Source organism: Gossypium hirsutum, chromosome A12, assembly GCF_007990345.1.
Source record: "Gossypium hirsutum isolate 1008001.06 chromosome A12, Gossypium_hirsutum_v2.1, whole genome shotgun sequence".
Classification (NCBI taxonomy): domain Eukaryota; kingdom Viridiplantae; phylum Streptophyta; class Magnoliopsida; order Malvales; family Malvaceae; genus Gossypium; species Gossypium hirsutum.
In genome coordinates this window covers 84,779,834-84,797,924 of record NC_053435.1, presented here as the reverse complement: position 1 = coordinate 84,797,924, position 18,091 = coordinate 84,779,834, and the positions used below count along the sequence as shown (strand labels likewise).

The following is an 18,091-nucleotide window of genomic DNA, read 5'->3' as shown; positions in this document are numbered from 1 at the left end:
TTTTATACCAATTTGTTGCCATCCTCTACTCTGCAACCAAAGGCAAAGGGTGGTATAATTTGATAAGATGTGATGGAATCATGTCACCCTTCTACAATTTGATCTCAATCAAGGTTTTCAAAATAAAATTGATGATTGAATTGATCAGATCATCAGTTCTTGATTTAATTAGTCCAACCAAATTGATCAAATAAATTATTAAAAATATAAAAAAAAATCTTTTAAAAATAGAGATAACTAGTTAAATTGATATTTTAGCCTAGTTAATTGAGTCAACCGATTCAAACCCTCTTTTCAAATTAATATCCCGATCAGTTCCTAATCTAACCTATCAATCTGGTTTGTTCTGAAAACAATGGGGAATATTATTTACCAATAATATGCAGTTCAATTTTTCCTGAAAAAAAAAAAAGCTTAGAATGGATGCAAACCGGTAGTCTCCAGCAATCGAGAAAAGGAAATAGGAAAGTGAGGGAAGCAAGAACATGCATGGGGACGTAATCATTTTAATGTATGTGAGATATCCATGATCACAAGGTACTTTTCAAGGATAGTAAATGGAATTTTTTTTTTTTTTTGGGACAAAGAAGGGCTATGAAGAGTTCGTTGTACACGAGCTATGACTCATTCCAAAATGATTTTTCTAAGTTATACAAATCAGAAACCTTAAGGTTGAATCAGATCATCTGATTATAAACGCCAACTCCGTGTTTGCCACGATGTGAGCGGTAGCGAATTGAACATGAATCACGTCAGGATCAGATACGAAATTTTCCTTTCCACCATTGAATCACATCAAAAGATTACAATCCAAGCAACAATAAAGCAGGGCCATTCGTACCACTTTCAGTTTTCAACTTCTAGGGTGTAACTGGATTCTGTTCCTTCCATTTTGCTAACTTAGCTTGTATAAGTTTGTCCAAAATTGGAGGCTCGAGAGGAATCGGGTCAAGACAACGCTCTGATGCTGCAACAATCACCTACCAAACAGAAATAATACCGATATTTATCATTTTTGTTACCAGTCATACAAACAATAAGTAAAAAGAAAAAAGAGCAATATGCATAGTAGTTATGAGATATGGAAAGATCAAAGTTCGTAACCAGGGAATGTTTCTACTACCTCGTCAAGTAAGAAATCAATCGCCGCTTCGTCTTCAACAGTTTCCTTCAAAGGAGTCCTTAAGAATTGAATATCCAGTTGAATTTGCTGGAAACCACTTCGATTAAAAGTCTGGAGTCTGGCAAATTCTTGCAAGCTTTTAAGGCAAAGTTTTACTATAGTTGTTACAACGGACTCCTGCAAGAAGGAAATTCGGCTCATTTTGCTTCAATAGAAGCACTGGATATTGTTCCACTAGCTCGAGTATTCATAGACCATACCTGCGTATATTCAACTTTTGTAAAAATTTCAACCTTTTGTTTGAACAATTTTGCTAGATGTGTTTCTAAAAGCTGGCTCCTGGCTCTCTGTGTATTTGACCTAGTCATTTTATCATCTCGTAATTGGTTACTCCGGGATGAAGCAGTGCTTCCGTTGCTGTCAGAGCGCCGGTGCTTACGCGAGAGCCCTTGAGGTAAAATCTGCCTCACCTCACTTCCTATTTCCTTCAACTAGAGCAAAGCAGAGCAAAGAAAATTGAGGTTAAGCAGAATTGTTGCATAGCCAAAATATTTAGGCATATTCAACCATGAGGAAAATAAAATAAAATCGATATCCTTATTCAATCAGAAATGTTTGAGGAAACGCTAACCTCTTGAAGAAACAAATCAACGAACATATGAACTTCTCTAGGTTCCTTGTGCTGCAAATATTAAAAATAAGTTGTTGGAAAGTTGAATGATGGACTATCTTAATTATAGGAATTTCTTTCAATACAGCATACTAACCTTGACCCAGTTTGGTGTTGTAAACCGCTTTCTTAGCAGAGTAGATACCTTCTGAGTTCTCATTTTTGTATACTGCAGAATGGAACAAAATGAATTTGTAATTAACAATGAAATAACTGGCATTGCTTGAAAAAGGAAAAGGATATCTCAAATTATTAATCCAACACGAAAAATTAAAAACCATCAAAATGAAATTATGAGCTCCCTTGAGCACAATGGCATGGGACCAAATCATCGACATTCCATGAGGTTTCCAAACCGATGAACTGAATCGGGAGAGAAGACATCCCACAGTTGCAATATAAGTACTAAAAATTTCAAAAGAAGAAAGGAAGGAGTTCCTACATGAAGCAAAAGCCTTTCACCAGCTGACCGAAATATTCGACATATCTCCCCAGGAACAAAAGCAGGTCCATTTTCATAGCCTCGACCACCACCACCAGAAAAGGATGCAGCTATTTCCTAAACAATCATACATGAAAATATGACCGAAGCCCACAGAAGCAGGGAGAGTAATAGAATTATTCCATCAGCTGGTAAGATAGAATTATTAGGTGAAGACAGAAAGTTACCTCAGTAATTCTTGGGACAGCAGTTTGTTCAATGAAAACGGAAAGTTGAGCCAACACCAGGACAAGACCAGCAAGAACTTTTTCGCCGTGTGCTCCAGTTAAATCTTGATCTTGACTGGATGAACTCTTTCTTCCCGAAAGTAAGAGAAAACGATCATCAAGAGCCCTGAAGAAGTCCTGAAATCCTTCTTGAACCCAATCAATTATGAAATCTCTCAATTGAACTAGCAGCCCTAAGTCATCATCAAGAAGTCTACGGAAATCCTGCAGTGAGCAAATAGATTAAAAGTGAAGTTCAAGGAATACACTGCACTTAAATTATAAACTATTATGCAAAGAATAATGAAAATATAAAAGGTACAAGCTCAAAAAAGAATTAAATAACAAAAAAAGGCAATATATTTATAACCCACAAATGCAAAGCAGCCTCCAAGCTTAGGCCATTTTTCAATCTAGAAAGTATTTAAAGCATTTACAAGGTCATTTATATTCATCCAAGAGAGAAATATGCAGAGAAGCAACATAAAAAATGGACTAGAATTATTTATATAAATAGCATATGAGGGATGCAAAGTTTGATTCATTTTTGCTTGCATAAAACAAGTGTTGCTTCAGCATCTAATGAGTTTACCAGTAAGACATCCATGCTGCCCTGGAGCACAGCTTTTTTGCTGGCTTCCAAAGCAACCTGCAAGGGGAGCTCCTCTGCTGCCTCTTTTGAACTAACATTTACACTCAGAAGGGCATCTGCAAATTATACATAATGAACTCAGACTTCTAAGGTAATTTTCATTAGATGGATCTACATAAATCAAAACGAATCAACTGTACTCAACTTTTCAATATTTTAAAAGTTCATGTAGAAATTAGAAATATGTATGCTTTAACATTTAGTGCAACTCTCATTTTTCATAAATAAATCCTTATCGAACATGCATTTGAAAGTAATAATGAGGCAGCTATGGATATCAATTCTGGAATAGCAATAGCTGAGCGGCAGGTCATAGACATGACTTTTGCTTTAAGCTACCTTTAGGTTAATTATATTTTTAGTTAGAATTCAAGTGAACTGGGATCTTTAAAAATTGAGAAATGATTAATGAGATTTCTTTGGACCTCCATCAGGAAACAGGAAAAAGCAATAAAATGCCCAAGAGACCATCATTAGTAAATTTCAACTATATTGTTATCTTTTGAGTGATTTGAAACTCCAAAAGTGAAAATATTTTCAAGAGCAGCAAGTGCGGAAAGAAACCTGATATGTCCCGTAGAAGGTAACTAAACGTGCTGGCAACATACTGTTTAAGAGCAACTTGGGCAGCCTGAGACCACATAAGAGTATCATTATACGGAGCATTGTCCTAAATATGAAAATAAACTATATTTACACTGATTGGAGGAAGAGATGAAATATAGATTAAAAATACAATGGGTCAAATGAGATCCAAGAAAGACCTCCAGAGAAAAACCAGGTAGAACAGCCTCACTTAACACTTCATCCATTAGAAGCACATCTGTCCAAATAATCCCTGCAAAGGATTAGGCAATCAGTAAGAAGAATAATTCTTATTTCTTCTAATCTGAATACAGCCTTTTAAAGAATAGCAGGAAAAATAAAAAGGAAATAATCTCTATAAATTAGCCTATCCCTAAAAAATAGTAATTAGATTATGGCTAATAGTACAAGGAAATTCCTAGAACTAAGGTAGAAAATCTGCTGAATTTAAGGAATTCCAACACTCCCCCTCAAGCTGGAGTGTAGATGTTAATCAAACCCAGCTTGCCCATAATTTCTTTGAACATTTTTCTGCTCAAGCTTTTGGCTAACATGTCTGCTACTTGTTGTCTAGTAGGTAGATATGAAACACAAACTTCCCCAATGTTAATTTTCTCCGTAATAAAGTGGCGATCAATTTCCACATGCTTGGTATGCTCATGGTGTATAGGGTTATGAGCTATGCTAACTGCTGCTTAGTTGTCACAGTATAATGTTATAGGTTTCGTATAGGATAATTTTAGTTCTCCCATTAGCCGTTGTAACCACATTCCTTCACATATACCGTGGGACAAAGCTCGATATTCAGCTTCAGCACTGCTGCGTGCCACAAAAGACTGCTTTTTACTCCTCCATGTCACGAGATTACCCCAAATATAGCTGCAGTAACCGCTTGTCGAGCGCCTGTCATTAACTGCCCCTGCCCAGTCTGCATCAGTGTAGACTTCTATGCTTCGATTTACATCTTTCTTGAAATGCAACCCCTTACCAGGAGTCCCTTTTAAGTATCTCAATATCCTGTAGGCAGCTTCCAAATGTTTCTCCCTAGGAGCATGCATAAACTGACTAATAACACTTACTCCAAAAGCTATGTCTGGACGAGTGTGAGAAAGATAAGTTTTCCCACTAACCGTTGATATCTCCCCCTGTCTACTTCTTCTCCATCCTTATCAGTTCCTAATTTAAGGTTGGGTTCCATAGGAGTCTCGACTGGTTTGCAACCCAATAGTCCGACTTTAGAAAGTAGATCAAGAACATACTTTCTTTGAGAGATTGAAATACCTACCTTTGACCTTGCTATCTCCATTCCAAGAAAATATCGAAGATTCCCCAAGTCTTTTAAGTTGAAATTCAAGACTTAAGAACTCTTTTAGTCTTTCAATTTCAATAGAATCATCCCCTGTCAATATTATGTCATCTACATAGACAATGAGAATACAACACTTCCCATTATCCGAGTGTTTGTAGAATAAGGTGTGATCAGCTTGACCTTGAGTCTAATGTCTACTAGTCATAGCTTTGGCAAAACGATTAAACCAAGCCCTAGGGGATTGCTTTAGTCCATACAAGGACTTCTTCAACTTGCATACTTGGCCCTTGCTTCCTTCGAATCCAGGCGGAAAATCCATGTAGACTTCTTCGTTTAATTCTCCATTGAGAAAAGCGTTCTTTACATCCAATTGGATCAAAGGCCATTCTAAGTTGACAGCAATTGAGAGAAGCACTCGAATAGTATTCAGTTTGGCCACTGGTGCAAATGTTTCCTCATAGTCCAACCCATATATTTGAGTGAAACCCCTGACCACAAGTCTAGCCTTGTATCGATCAATGCTCCCATCTCGTTTAAATTTTGTGGTGAAAATCCACTTACAACCCACGATCTTCTTCCCAGTAGGTAGTTTAGATATTTCCCAAGTTCCATTGTCTTCAAGAGCCTTTATTTCTTCCAACACAGCTTGCCTCCATTTGGTTGACTTAAGAGCCTCTTCTATGTTCTTTGGAGTTTCTACAGAGTCAACATTAGAAACAAAGGCATTGTAGGATTTAGACAAGTTTCCATAAGATACAAATTGAGAAATGGGATGTTGAGTGTAGCTCCTAGTGCCCTTTCTTACTGCAATTGGAAGATAGATGGAAGATGAAGGAGGTGAAACTTCTTCCTCAGGACAGTCCTTGGGTAAGGATGGCATTGGCACTGCTGTTTCGGTCTCGGGCAGCTGATGTCTCCGAGAGTATACACGAAGCCCCTGAGTTTTTCCTTGTTGCTTTTCAGAATGAGTGGGCTGTTTTTCTTCATTAGTATGGTTAATCACCCTTGTTTCTTGTTGCTGAACAGTGGAGATAGGAAAAATCAGGGTCCAAAATAAGAATAACAGTGGCTGTAGGATTTTCAGCAGGTTTTGTAGTAGTGGTAGGGCTGATAGAATCTTGAGGTATAATGAGAAGATTGCTCAAGGTCTCATCTTCACTAAGTATCTCCCCCTGAAGATGAGAGGCTGAAAAATATGGCTCGTTTTCGAAGAAAGTAACATCAAGGGACACAAACATCCGGTGTAAGGTTGGAGAGTAGCACTTTTACCCTTTTTGTGTAGGTGAGTAACCAATAAAGACACAAGTGTGGGCTTTAGGATCAAGTTTAGATCGGTTAGGTTGATGGTTGTGGACAAATGCTTTGCAACCAAATGTTTTGGTTGGGAGATTAGGAACATGAAACAAGGGAAAAAAATTTTGAATAGTATGTAAAGGTGTTTGAAAGCTTAATAACTTTGATGGGAGTCGGTTTATAAGATAACAAGCAGTGAGGACAGCTTCTCCCCATAAATACTTTGGTACACCCATAGTAAACATAAGGGCACGAGCCACGGCTACAAGGTGCCTGTTTTTCCTCTCGGAAACCCCGTTCTGTTGAGGGGTGTCAGGACAAGAATTTTGATGTATGATTCCTTGCTCAGAAAGATAAGGACTTAGGATAGAGTTAAAGTACTCTCTCCCATTATCAGTTCTAAGGGTGTGAATATTTGAATTGAACTGGGTTCGAATCATTGAATGAAAATTTTGGAAGACTCTAAAGACTTTGGATTTTTCTTTAAGGAGATAGACCCAACAAACTCTAGTGTGGTCATCAATGAAAGTTATGAACCACCTAGCCCCTGTGATGTTTTTTACTCGACTGGTTCCCCATAGATCACTGTGGATTAAAGAGAATGGTTGAGATTGAACATAAGGTCTCAAAGGATAAGGGACACGAGTGTGTTTAGACAGTTGGCAAACTTCACAGTTCAAGGAACTTATTTTCTTATTTAGAAATAGTAGAGGAAACAGTTTCTTCAAGTACATGAAATTCGGGTGTCCTAGTCTACGGTGCCATAGCATGATAGAATCTTCTTTTGATGTGGATAAGGCCATCCCTTCTTGTAAACTGTTTTTGTTCCAAACATATAAGCCATCATCAACTTTAGCAGTGCCAATCATCTTCCCCAATTCCTGTTCCTGAACCACACAACCGAAAGCAGAAAATTCAGCAAGTACTTTTTCATCCTTGGTAAGCTTGCTAATTGAGAGTAAATTACAGGAAAGATTTAGAACATGTAAAACTTTATCAAGGGAAAAATTTTCAGTAAGTCTAACTGTCCCCATTCCAACCACCAGCGAGTAAAATCCATCAGCTATGCGAATCCGAGAGTGATCATGACAACGTAAATAGGTGTGAAACAAACTTAGATTACCTGTCATGTGGTCGGATGCACCCGAGTCTAGTATCTAGGAAGTTGTGATAGGTTCGTGTGTAGTTTTTAAAGCAGAACCTTGAATAGCTCGTGACCCACTGGCTGTAGGAGTCCCGAGTAGTTTATGAAGAGCCTCAAGTTGAGTTTTGATTAGCCGAACATCTTGAGCATCTTCTTCAGTAGTAGATATCATTGCTGCCTTGTTTTCTTTCTGTTTTTTTTCAAGATAGCCATGGAGTTTGAAGCATTTCTCCTTGGTATGCCCAACCCGATTACAGTGGCTACACCATGGCCTATTTGAACCAGAATCATTTTTATATTTGAACCTTTGAGATTGTGGGCCTCTTGAAATAAGAGCAGAGTTCTCGGAAGGACGATGACCAGCTATGGTCAATGGTTTTAGTTCTCTTGTGTCTCCCAACATAATAAGACGCCGTTTCTCTTCCCTCCTTACTTCAGCAAATGCTTCTCCTATGGTTGCCAGTGTGGTTCTGCCTAGTATTCGTCCTCAGACCTCATCAAGATCACGATTTAGTCCTGCTAGGAACTCATAGAGACGCTCTTTGTTAAGATGATCCATGAACTTGGTGTGTTCCAAGCCCTCGCCCCAATCAGCTTCATAATACATGTCTAAGTCCTGCCATAAGATCTTTAGGTGGTTGTAATATTGAGTGACTTCAAGTGTTCCTTGTCAAATATCTTTCAACTTTAATTTGATCTCGAATACTTGGGAAGCATTTCCAAGGTCCGAGTAACTCTCCTTGATATTGTGACCGTTGCGGGAAATTTTTTTCATCTAATCGATTATTTGTGATTATAAGAGAAGAGTTAAGGTCACTTTGTGGGATTCCTTGACTGTTATTTTGAGTTATTTGTGAGATCTCAGTCTCAGAGAAATTTTCGGTGTCACCCTTGGGAGTAGGGTTTCTAACAGAGAAAATAGAACAAGAAAAGAAAAGAAAGAGCAGGATCAACTGGATTCCTGATGCTCCGATACCATGAACAAATTTAGGAAGAAGAATAATTCTTATTTCTTCTAATCTGAATACAGCCTTTTAAAGAATAGTAGGAAAAATAAAAAGAAAATAATCTCTAGAAATTAGCCTATCCCTAAAAAATAGTAATTAGATTATGGCTAATAGTACAAGGAAATTCCTAGAACTAAGGTAGAAAATCTGCTTAATTTAAGGAATTCCAACAGTAAGAAAAAGGTTAAATAAGTTTATGTTTCAAAATACAAAGAAAAGAAATACAATAAACGAAAGCATTGTTTATATAATTCCAACAAAACTCAGAAACAAACAAATTCAAACTCACACCATCATTGATAAAACAATAATGGCACCAAGGATCAATTTTCTTATGAACACAAAGAAGCCTCAGTTCTAGTTGAGACACATGCTCAAAAAGCAATAACATCAAAAGCCCTCTATTGTCTCCATCAAGTACAAAATGATATTGACATTTCCAAATGTCAAGATAATAAATTATTTGTCTAGCAGACACTTCTAAAATGTGCATTTGTAAACAATGATAAAATTGTTAATTAATTATGTTTAATATTTGGATAGCCATTGCGTAATCATGAACAAGAACAGGTCAGGAAAAGCAAATGCACCCTACTTACGAAGAACACCCAGGAGTTTGCCAGAAGAAATCCGTCCCTTGACATAGTGCTGAGTAGTTTCAAAGTGCCTAGAGAAAAGGAACCATGTGACTAAAATGTTTTCATGCTTTGTATTCTAAGAAACAATAGAGTTACAACTTGTCATGGGAAATCTAATGAAGCTGCTTACTTGACAACCAAGTCTTGAGCAAGTTTAGTTGGTTGCCCCTCTGAGTCAGGAAATATTACTCGATAAGCACGGATAGCCTCCGCAAACTCAAGGACAGAACCCTGATTTGAGATAATTGAAAACAAGAGATTCTTCATTAGTCCATCTAGATGGCAGTTTCCCTCCCTCCCCACACCCCAAGCCTCCTTTTCATTTGAGGGGATGCTGGGGAAGGGCTATCCAACAAGCCATATATAAAGAAATTAACAAAATGCTATTTTATGCTCATTTACCTCATGAGCTGCAATAGGAATTGAGTCTGAAACTTCTCCCTGTTTAGGATCATTAGACTCCACAGAAACATTCTCAATTTCATCTGGTTTAAGCTGAAGGTCTCCAAGAGATTGCTCTAACTTTTCAAGCAGTTTTGCCTGTAAGCTATCCACCTGCCCAAATACACATAAGCTAGGTCATGCATAAGAATATACTTAAACAGATATATAGAGTGATATCAAAATCCTGTTTAGAAAGTAGCATCACTGTAAGTCAAAGATATTAGCTGCTCGTTTTAAAGACTTTCAGTAATCAGAAGTTCAATTTTTTAAACAAAACATGAGAGAGAAAAAATGAAGTAATTTACATCCCTTTGCTAATGCATTGCATGTGGAGTAAAGCCATACATGGTAATTTAGTTTTTAAGCTCCATTTTGACGGAGCACAACCAGCTAGATAATTCAATCTGAAAGTTTGCAGTACAAACCGGAAAATCCAACTGCTTCAAAAGCACTGCAGCTTCAGCTCTAGCTTGAATGGATTCAGAGTCTGAAAACAGCTTTCCCTGAGAAGGTAATTTTCAGAAAAGCATTAAAAAATTTCTTTTATCTGCAATAAATCACCATACAGACATAAGGCAAAGACCAGACATACCTGCAAGTTTTTAACTATTATAGCAATCGCTTCTTCAGATGCTTGTTTACAGTCCTGAAATGACGAATCTCCATATGCCTGGTAAGAAAACAATGGTGTGTGTTAAATCTTTTGAACAGTAATTTTTGACATAAAAGCAAAATTATGCAGAAAACGAAGTGTTAAAATTAAAAAATAGAAGAAAACGAACAAGATAAGCAACAATGACCTTAAAAATTGGCATTGCTCCAGTGTAGAACTTGACAGCATCAGCATATGCTTCTGACTTGATGCACTTTTCAAGTCTAACGGGCAGATCATAAATGAACTGTTCTCCAAATGAGACAATGTTTGAGTAACTAGCAATTGCATGTATAAAGAGGAAGTCATTTTTTAATTTATCCTAAAGTGAAAATTTTTCTTTAATAACTTCTAATTCTAAGCTCTAAAACCTAAAACCATTATTTTGTCATGGGCAGTATGATCTACTTCAATAAAACATTGCATTACTCACAATTGCTACATCCAGTTAACATGTTATCAGTTTGACCTTAGGGCTGCTGTCACATTATTCACTAGCCACCACGTAGATTTAACAGTCTTCAATACCTGAACTTTACGCAGAAGATTACGTGTCCGGTGCAATTTCTCTATATGTTCTCTCTTTTCAAAAAGAAAAGTGTTGACCCCATCACTTTTAGATTGCACTGACATTATCTGCAATTATAAAAATGTAAAGGAAAAATATTCAGCTTTGAGTAATTCACTTTTCCTCGTTTGTTCATACATTATTCAAAAAATTCAACTAGAACTGACATGAAGAATATTCCAACACACCTTATCAAGCAGATGTTCCATATTTGTTTCCATGCCTACAATATTACTTTTCATCCTGTTAAAATCAATATTCCAGTACAAGAAATAGTGGTTGTGAACGAACTGCAGAAGTCCAGATAACTTGATCGAACAAACAACAGTTGCTACCACATCAAAAATCTTGCTGAATCAAAAGGAAATAACAAAATCTCTACGGATAGATATAATGTTGACAAGCCCTATAGTTTTTCCCAAATTACGATTCTACTAGCAGTGGCGGATGCTAATATTGATTTTAAAAATTGAAACAAGTTACCGTTTAATTGCATCCGTGGCACTGATAAACTTGTTGTAATTCTCGTAAACCAGCATTTGCAAGTCGGTATCGATATTCTTAATTTCGGCCGCCATTTCAACATGCCTCTGAAGAAGCGCTTCCAAATTCGACTTCCGTATCTATACATTTCAATCCAATCCATGTTTTGAGGTATCAAACCCTCCAAATCAATTATAAATCCAACCAAAAACATGAATAATGTAATCCAAACGACGAATTCCATTCCGAACAATTGATTTCTATAAAAAAATCTAACACTAGAATTCAGTAAAATTTCAATCCGTAATTCAGATCAAAACTATTTGGAACGTACCAGGAGGTTCATGTACTGATCGGCATCGAAAGAAGTGGTGTCGATAGCGTCTAAGCTGCCGTGGTTTGAAGAAGCGTCGTTTGTCGAAGAAGGATCTGGAGAGTAGAAGCTCGACAGCAGATCTCTCATTCTCTTCGCCTTGTCGTCCAAAGGAACATCTTCCGTCCCCATTTTCTGCTCTTCCTACTAATGATTTGTTCAGCGCGAATCACAATAAGGGAGATTTTGGTTTTAGATCAGGAAACGAGTGAAATTTTTCACAGGCAATGAAATTGAACGACTTGGCGTTGAACAAACCAGCTTGGCTGCACGGTTATTTTGGTGCACCGTCTTTCCTTAGATGCGACGCATTTCGAAGGCAGTTAATTTGTCCGAAAGGACCCAAAAAGTCCCAAATTACAAAAACACCTATTCATTGTGTAAAAGTTTTATTTGTTTAGCGCCAATGCAATTTATTTGTTTGCATTCGCAAATAGAAATAAATAGGTCGAATTCTGATATTAGTCCTCATAAATTTTATATTTAGGTCCTTATATTTTAATTTAAAGGCTGAATTTTGCATGAAACCAACGTACATGGCTTTTCACATCCTTGACGTTGGTTTTCAGTTTTTTTGCCTTTTTTTTTTATCTTTCTCAATTTCTATCCTTCCTTCAATCTATTTATTTTGGGTAAATTTCAAAATAGCCACTTTTATTTACCTCAGATTACATTTTAGTCACTTATATTTGAAATGTTACGTTTTAGTCACTGAGCCGTTAATTGTCATTAACGGTGTAACGTTAAGCTGATGTGGCATGTTGAATCACCATTTCAAACAAAAAAATTAGGTTAAATTATACAATTGATCCTCATATTTTTTTTATTTTGAGCAATTTAATTTTTTTCTTTTATATCCCTTTAACTTTTCTTTTCTTTTTTTCTTTATTTTCCATTCTCTTTTGCTTCACCCTTTGTTTTCCTTCCTTCTCCGTCTCTTTTAACGTAATTTTTCTATGTTTTCTATTTGTTAAAATTAATCTCTATACTTTTATTTTTTTGAACAATTTAAGTTTTTCTTTTTATTTCTTTATTTTCCTTTTCTTCTTCCCCTTTCGTTTTAACAAATGAAAAACATAGAAAAACTACATTAAAAGATATGAAAAAGGGAGGAAAATAGAGAGAGAAGCAAAAGAATGAAAAAAAAGAAAAAAAAGGAAATTTAAAAGAATATAAAAGAAAAAATTAAAATTGCTCAAAATAAAAAATATGAGGACTAATTGTATAATTTAACCTAAAATTTTTGTTTGAAATGATGATTTAAATTGACATGTCAACTTACGGTTACAACGTTAATAACAATTAACGACTCAATGAACTAAAAGATAACAACAGGTTAACATAAATGACTAAAACATAACATTTCAAACATAAGTAACTAAAATGTAAGCTAAGGTAAACAAAAGTGACTATTTTAATAATTTATCTATAATTTCCAAAATTCTCACTTTTATTTTTTCTAATCTCTATATATAAGTATTACTAATCTATATATATATATATAAGTTTATAATAATATTATAATCTTTCACTGTTTTTTAAATTAAAAGGTTTCTTTGTTTTAATTTTATAATGGTGAAGCTTTGCTAGATAATATTTTTTTTAGATTAAAGGTTTTTTTAGTTTTACTTTATTTTTATTTTTATTTTTAAAAGTTACATTTTATTTTTTATTTTAAATTTAACTAGATAATATTTGATGTGTTAGTTAATAGTTATATTAATAATTTTAACAATAAAGATAACATTTATAATTGAGAGATGATATTTAAATAAAGATGCACTTAATTCTAATTTATTACCATATATTACAAATTGTATTTGTGGGTATTGGGAGATTTGAAATTTGAACTCCAACTTTACCCTATTAATTACATATTTGTTTTTATTATCTTCAATGTTTATTTTCAATTAAGAATAATAAAGATGTAATTAATTAATAATCAATATAATTTTCGAGTAATCATTGTCAAAAAGGTCAAAAAAACATTAAACAACTCCAAAGACGGAGTTGGAATCGTAGTTGTACCCACACTTCGCACGCCAGCGGTGACAACCAGCACTTTCCATTTTCCAATAAAATAATCAATTAAAATACCTTAAATACCCCTCCACCTCCATTATTATTATTATTTTAGCCACTAACCTAATCTATCAACTACCCCCTCTTTTGCCTATAAAACAACCCTTTCTTCTTCATTTGAAAACCTTCTTCAGCTTTGCCTTTAATTGCTCTCTGTTTCTTGTTAGTCAATCAGCTAAGTATTCTTTCAAAAATCTCCTCTCTCTCTCTTTTTAAAATTTGGGGATTTGGTTTTAGGGTTTCGTCTTTGTTAATGTCCGATCTGTGAATTGGGGTAAGTGTCGGTGTAAAAAAAAGGCGGTCTAATGATCTTGGGTGTTCAATGAGTTTCGCTATCCCTATGCATCGGATCCATATTCTTCACTCGTTCTCGGTCGTTTTCCTTTACTGGTTCTATGTTTTCTCAAGGACTACCCCTTTGTTCATCAATGTGATCGTTTAAAGCTAAGTTGTAGTTAGTAGATTAGTTTCTGTGATTATTGAAAGAAATTAAAATCTCTAAATTTTCATTTAATTTGTTAAAAATAATTTCCCTCCCACCTGAGATGGCTACTGTGCAAAAACCGGCGAGTTCCTCCGAATCCGACCCAAGATGCGCCAACATCGACGAGAAGAAAAGGAAGAGGATGCTGTCGAACCGTGAATCAGCGAGGCGATCGCGTATGAAGAAACAAAAGCTACTCGAAGATTTAGTTAACGAAGTGAGTGCATTGCAGAAAAATAACACCCAGATCTGTGAAAAGATCAAGTTCACAACCCAACGCTTCGTCAAAGTGGAAGCTTCCAACAGTGTCTTAAGAGCTCAAATAATTGAATTGACCGAGAGCTTGCAGTCCTTGAACTCGATACTGCACATGGCGGAAGACGGAAGCGGGTACGACGTCGATATCCCGGAGATCTTCGTTCCTCTGATGAAGCCATGGCAACTCCCTTGTTCGACGCAGCCGATATGCTCGACTTTTGATGGATAAAATTTAAAAAAAAAAAAAAACTTCTTCCTTTATGCACAGCAAATTTGTATGTTGCGTTTTAGCCTTTGGCGAAATATTTAAAGTAGCTTTTATCATTTATGTTTGCAGAAACCTTCTGGTATTTGCCCTTTCGTGTGTCTGTACTTTGGGATATTCTATAGATATATGGAAATATGTTAATTTACAAATGCAATGCTTCCTCATCATCATCATCAAATTTCTTGATGATTGATTTGATTATATCATTGCTAATCTGATTCAAACCAAACATGTGGTTGTATTTACGTGTTCATTTTGAATTTGGTTCTGTACATAGAAAATTTCAAGACGGCATTGGTGTTTGCATGTGTGTTTCTCCATGCTCTTTAACAGGCTGTATGATTGTTCTTTAATGTCAATGAACTTAACCATTTCAGAATTCATGGCTATTAATTTTTTTAAGGTAAATTGAACTTTGAATCCAAGTTTTAATGCCAAAAAAGCTTCTTGGTTCGATGTTGACATTCTTACTTCGATTATTGTTTATTGTTGGAGTATACCTTTAGTGAGAGTGATGGGTGGGTTACATGTCCTTTGCATGCAATAACTAGAGATGGCATATTTACTTGAATTCAAAAAATAAAATAAAGCTACATCTTATTTCGATTTTGATCCGATTAATTGAAAAATTAGATTTCACTTACCAGATTAAAAAAATCTAACCATTTATTAGGTTTGAGTTTTTTATTTCTTTTGCTATCCGCAATAATATTTAACCTTCCAACTATTTCAACGTGCTAAGTATATTATTTCACGGACCTAAAAGCAAATATTAATTTACTTTCCTTAAATCCAACTAAAAGAAACAAAATTATATTCAATTTTGATCCAACCAATTGAAAAATTAGATTCAACTCGCCTCAAAATTCGATTTAACAAAATCTAACTGCCTATTAGGTTTGAGAGGTTTTTTTCTATTTATAATAATATCTGTAATAGCCCAAATTTGACCGGGCCCTTAACTAAAACAGAAACAAAAAAATAAATGTTTATTTTAAAAAGTCCATTCAAAAATAAACCGTCCATGTTACAAAGCCCAAATAGTGGGCCCAAAATCAAACATCTCAGACCCATTTACCCGGATACCACCTAGTAGGCCTAAAGCTACCTAGTGGACCCACTTACAACCTTAACCCAAATACACCCAAGGCCCAGACCTAAACTAGACCCAAACAACAGAGGCCCAAAAGCCTAAAATTATCAGCTAGGGTCGAACTTTTTCCCCTCGCGCCGCAACAGGTTCTGGAAGGTTCGGGGAGCGTCTGTCCAGCTCCCCAATCGAGGCCATCAGCGTTGTGACTCTGCCTCCGAAATCAGCACGCGAATCTACACCAGCCCTCGTCACCACCAGATATCTCGTAAGTACCTGTAAAAGAAAAGGAAACCCAACAGATACGGAAAAACAAAAAAAGGAAACTAAAATAAAAGGATTTCAGCAGATCACAATCAAAGATACGGTGGATACAGTGGACAAGAAATGGAAAGAAATCGAAGATTTCTTTCCCAGTTTATGTAACAAAGCAGTGGCTATAAAAGCCCAAATAAAATGATGTAAAGACTTACGTTCGAAAAAAGAATACACAGAGATTCAGCAAAAGAATTTGTTCTCGTACACATATACAGAGCAAGCATCTCAATCGATTGAATACACAAAGGTGAATTTTTTTTAGATATATGTACATATATATACTGCAAATAATGAAAAGAGAAAGCAATACCTTTAATCGGTGTTGAAAGGCGAGGTTTTTAAACCTCCGACCACCGCATGCGGAGGAGAAGATGAGGGCGCGTGAGCGCGTACAGACCCCTAGATGGAGGTCCGGTGACCCTCCGAATACCCCTCCCCAACTCTCTTTCAGAGAATTTTTTTCTTTTTTTCCTCAGAACCGATTCAAAATGATTTAAAACTAATAGTTTGGCTTATATAGCCACAACAAAATGACGTCGTATTTAGCTTAATCCAATAAACTAATTTCGAGAAAGTAGTGCCCTAACTTATTGGGTTACAACTTTTCTCGTTGAGTTCGAATAATCAAATCCCCTTCTAAGTTTTAAAAGGTTTTCAAAATGTGAGCAACTGTCTTAGAATTGCAAAGCAATATGTCCTAACTTATTGGATGTGGCGTTTTGTTGTTTCCAGATGGAGATTTCTAAAAAGCTAACTTAATATCAATACTTTGATACGAGTGAACTCAAATTTACAAAATCAAAATATTTTAAAGAGGATTACATCTTAAAAATTTTAAATTTTCGACATTAAAAACACTTGATAATCAATTAGGTACCAATTTTTGGGCATTACAAGGTTGCTAACCCTTCCTCGTATGTAACCGGCTCCCGAACCCATCTTATGATTTCGTAGACCAAAACTAATGATTTTAAAACAAAATGTTTTAAAGGTGATCCAATCACACCTAAAAGATATTGGTGACGACTCATGTTTCCCTTTCTTAAAGTCGATTCCAATTTTCCAAAACTCGATTTAAAAATGGTTTCGACAGCTTAGCGACTCCGCTGGGGACTAATAAGAGAGTCAAGCCGTGTAATTGATTATTTCTTGTCTTAATGTCGAAAATTAAAAATTTTAAAATTTAATCCTCTTTGCATTACATGTGTTTGTATTATTACATGTGTTGCTATATTCTGATACGCATTGCATTTGCATGACTGTTGTGGTCACACCCTTAAGTGGGAGTGAGAAACTACGCCTTCGTGAGGTTTTCGCCTCCATGCAGGATAGTGGATCACTTTCGGGATACATCCGTACCTATGGTTTCGTGAGATTTTCATCTTCGTGTAGCCATAGGGAAATGTATTCCCCCGAACTGAACTCGTTTCAAATGAGCCTATAATGGGTGAGAATCGAGGAATCTGTTGGTTCGGGTACCTCAAACTTTAGAACCGACCTCATATAGAAAACCGTAAGAACCCAGCTTAGTTAGATGTTAAATTCTAGATATTACCCTATAAGTTATTATTGAGATTTATTGATATCATGCGGTACTGACTGTTTCTTTTCTTTTGTTTGCATGTCATTTTGCATTTACAAAGGTATCGATTCACGGTTAGTTTCTAAGATAGAGAGTTTTATTATGGAGAACGGACTTCTTGATAGAGTGGAAGACAACGCCAACGTTCATAGATGGTCTGAGCAAACTCAACTAGAAAAGAGAGATAGTATAGCTATGGGATACATGTCAGAGCTGTCAAATTACACTCGTATTAGTGTCACGCAGAATAATCTCCAAGAGCTTAAGGAAATTTGGGATCAGTGGGACAAAAAGACCAGGCAGTTATTCTATGATAATTATGGAGACTTACCTTACTTGCTCGATGTTCAAGTAGACGAG

The 18,091-nt window shown here is 35.8% G+C and overlaps 3 protein-coding genes across 3 annotated transcripts; 1 reads left to right on the top strand and 2 right to left on the bottom strand.

The window, feature by feature from the left end:
- Positions 1 to 474: 474 nt before the first annotated feature.
- LOC107940568 (vacuolar protein sorting-associated protein 51 homolog) lies at positions 475 to 12,013 on the bottom strand. Its single transcript, XM_016874013.2, has 20 exons — positions 11,611 to 12,013; positions 11,277 to 11,416; positions 10,982 to 11,036; positions 10,754 to 10,861; positions 10,374 to 10,472; positions 10,166 to 10,243; positions 9,999 to 10,076; positions 9,532 to 9,684; positions 9,260 to 9,360; positions 9,091 to 9,158; positions 3,918 to 3,991; positions 3,718 to 3,784; positions 3,094 to 3,209; positions 2,463 to 2,726; positions 2,236 to 2,352; positions 1,891 to 1,962; positions 1,755 to 1,805; positions 1,384 to 1,614; positions 1,124 to 1,300; positions 475 to 980 (listed from the first exon to the last, which is right to left on the bottom strand). The coding sequence occupies exons 1-20, from the start codon at positions 11,779 to 11,781 to the stop codon at positions 861 to 863; spliced, it is 2,340 nt and encodes a 779-aa protein (XP_016729502.2). The 5' UTR covers positions 11,782 to 12,013; the 3' UTR covers positions 475 to 860.
- Positions 4,434 to 5,044, bottom strand: LOC107940569 (secreted RxLR effector protein 161-like). The gene is made up of 2 exons (XM_016874014.2): positions 4,869 to 5,044; positions 4,434 to 4,782 (listed from the first exon to the last, which is right to left on the bottom strand). The coding sequence occupies exons 1-2, from the start codon at positions 5,042 to 5,044 to the stop codon at positions 4,434 to 4,436; spliced, it is 525 nt and encodes a 174-aa protein (XP_016729503.1).
- A 1,762-nt stretch (positions 12,014 to 13,775) lies between the features above and the next one.
- LOC107940572 (bZIP transcription factor 53) lies at positions 13,776 to 14,890 on the top strand. Its single transcript, XM_016874016.2, has one exon. It carries the CDS (start codon positions 14,277 to 14,279, stop codon positions 14,700 to 14,702), a length of 426 nt encoding a protein of 141 aa, XP_016729505.1. The 5' UTR covers positions 13,776 to 14,276; the 3' UTR covers positions 14,703 to 14,890.
- The last annotated feature ends 3,201 nt before the right edge of the window (positions 14,891 to 18,091 follow it).

Excerpts from the sequence above, each read along its gene's own strand:
- LOC107940569 (XM_016874014.2), bottom strand. The coding sequence starts at position 5,044 with ATGGAGATAGCAAGGTCAAAGGTAGGTATTTCAATCTCTCAAAGAAAG. Across the intron at positions 4,783-4,868 it reads GACAGGGGGAGATATCAACG|GGAGAAACATTTGGAAGCTG; the intron begins GTTAGTGGGAAA and ends GCATGCTCCTAG.
- LOC107940568 (XM_016874013.2), bottom strand. The coding sequence starts at position 11,781 with ATGGGGACGGAAGATGTTCCTTTGGACGACAAGGCGAAGAGAATGAGA. Across the intron at positions 9,361-9,531 it reads TTCCTATTGCAGCTCATGAG|GGTTCTGTCCTTGAGTTTGC; the intron begins GTAAATGAGCAT and ends ATCTCAAATCAG. Across the intron at positions 2,353-2,462 it reads CTGTCCCAAGAATTACTGAG|GAAATAGCTGCATCCTTTTC; the intron begins GTAACTTTCTGT and ends ATGATTGTTTAG.
- LOC107940572 (XM_016874016.2), top strand. The coding sequence starts at position 14,277 with ATGGCTACTGTGCAAAAACCGGCGAGTTCCTCCGAATCCGACCCAAGA.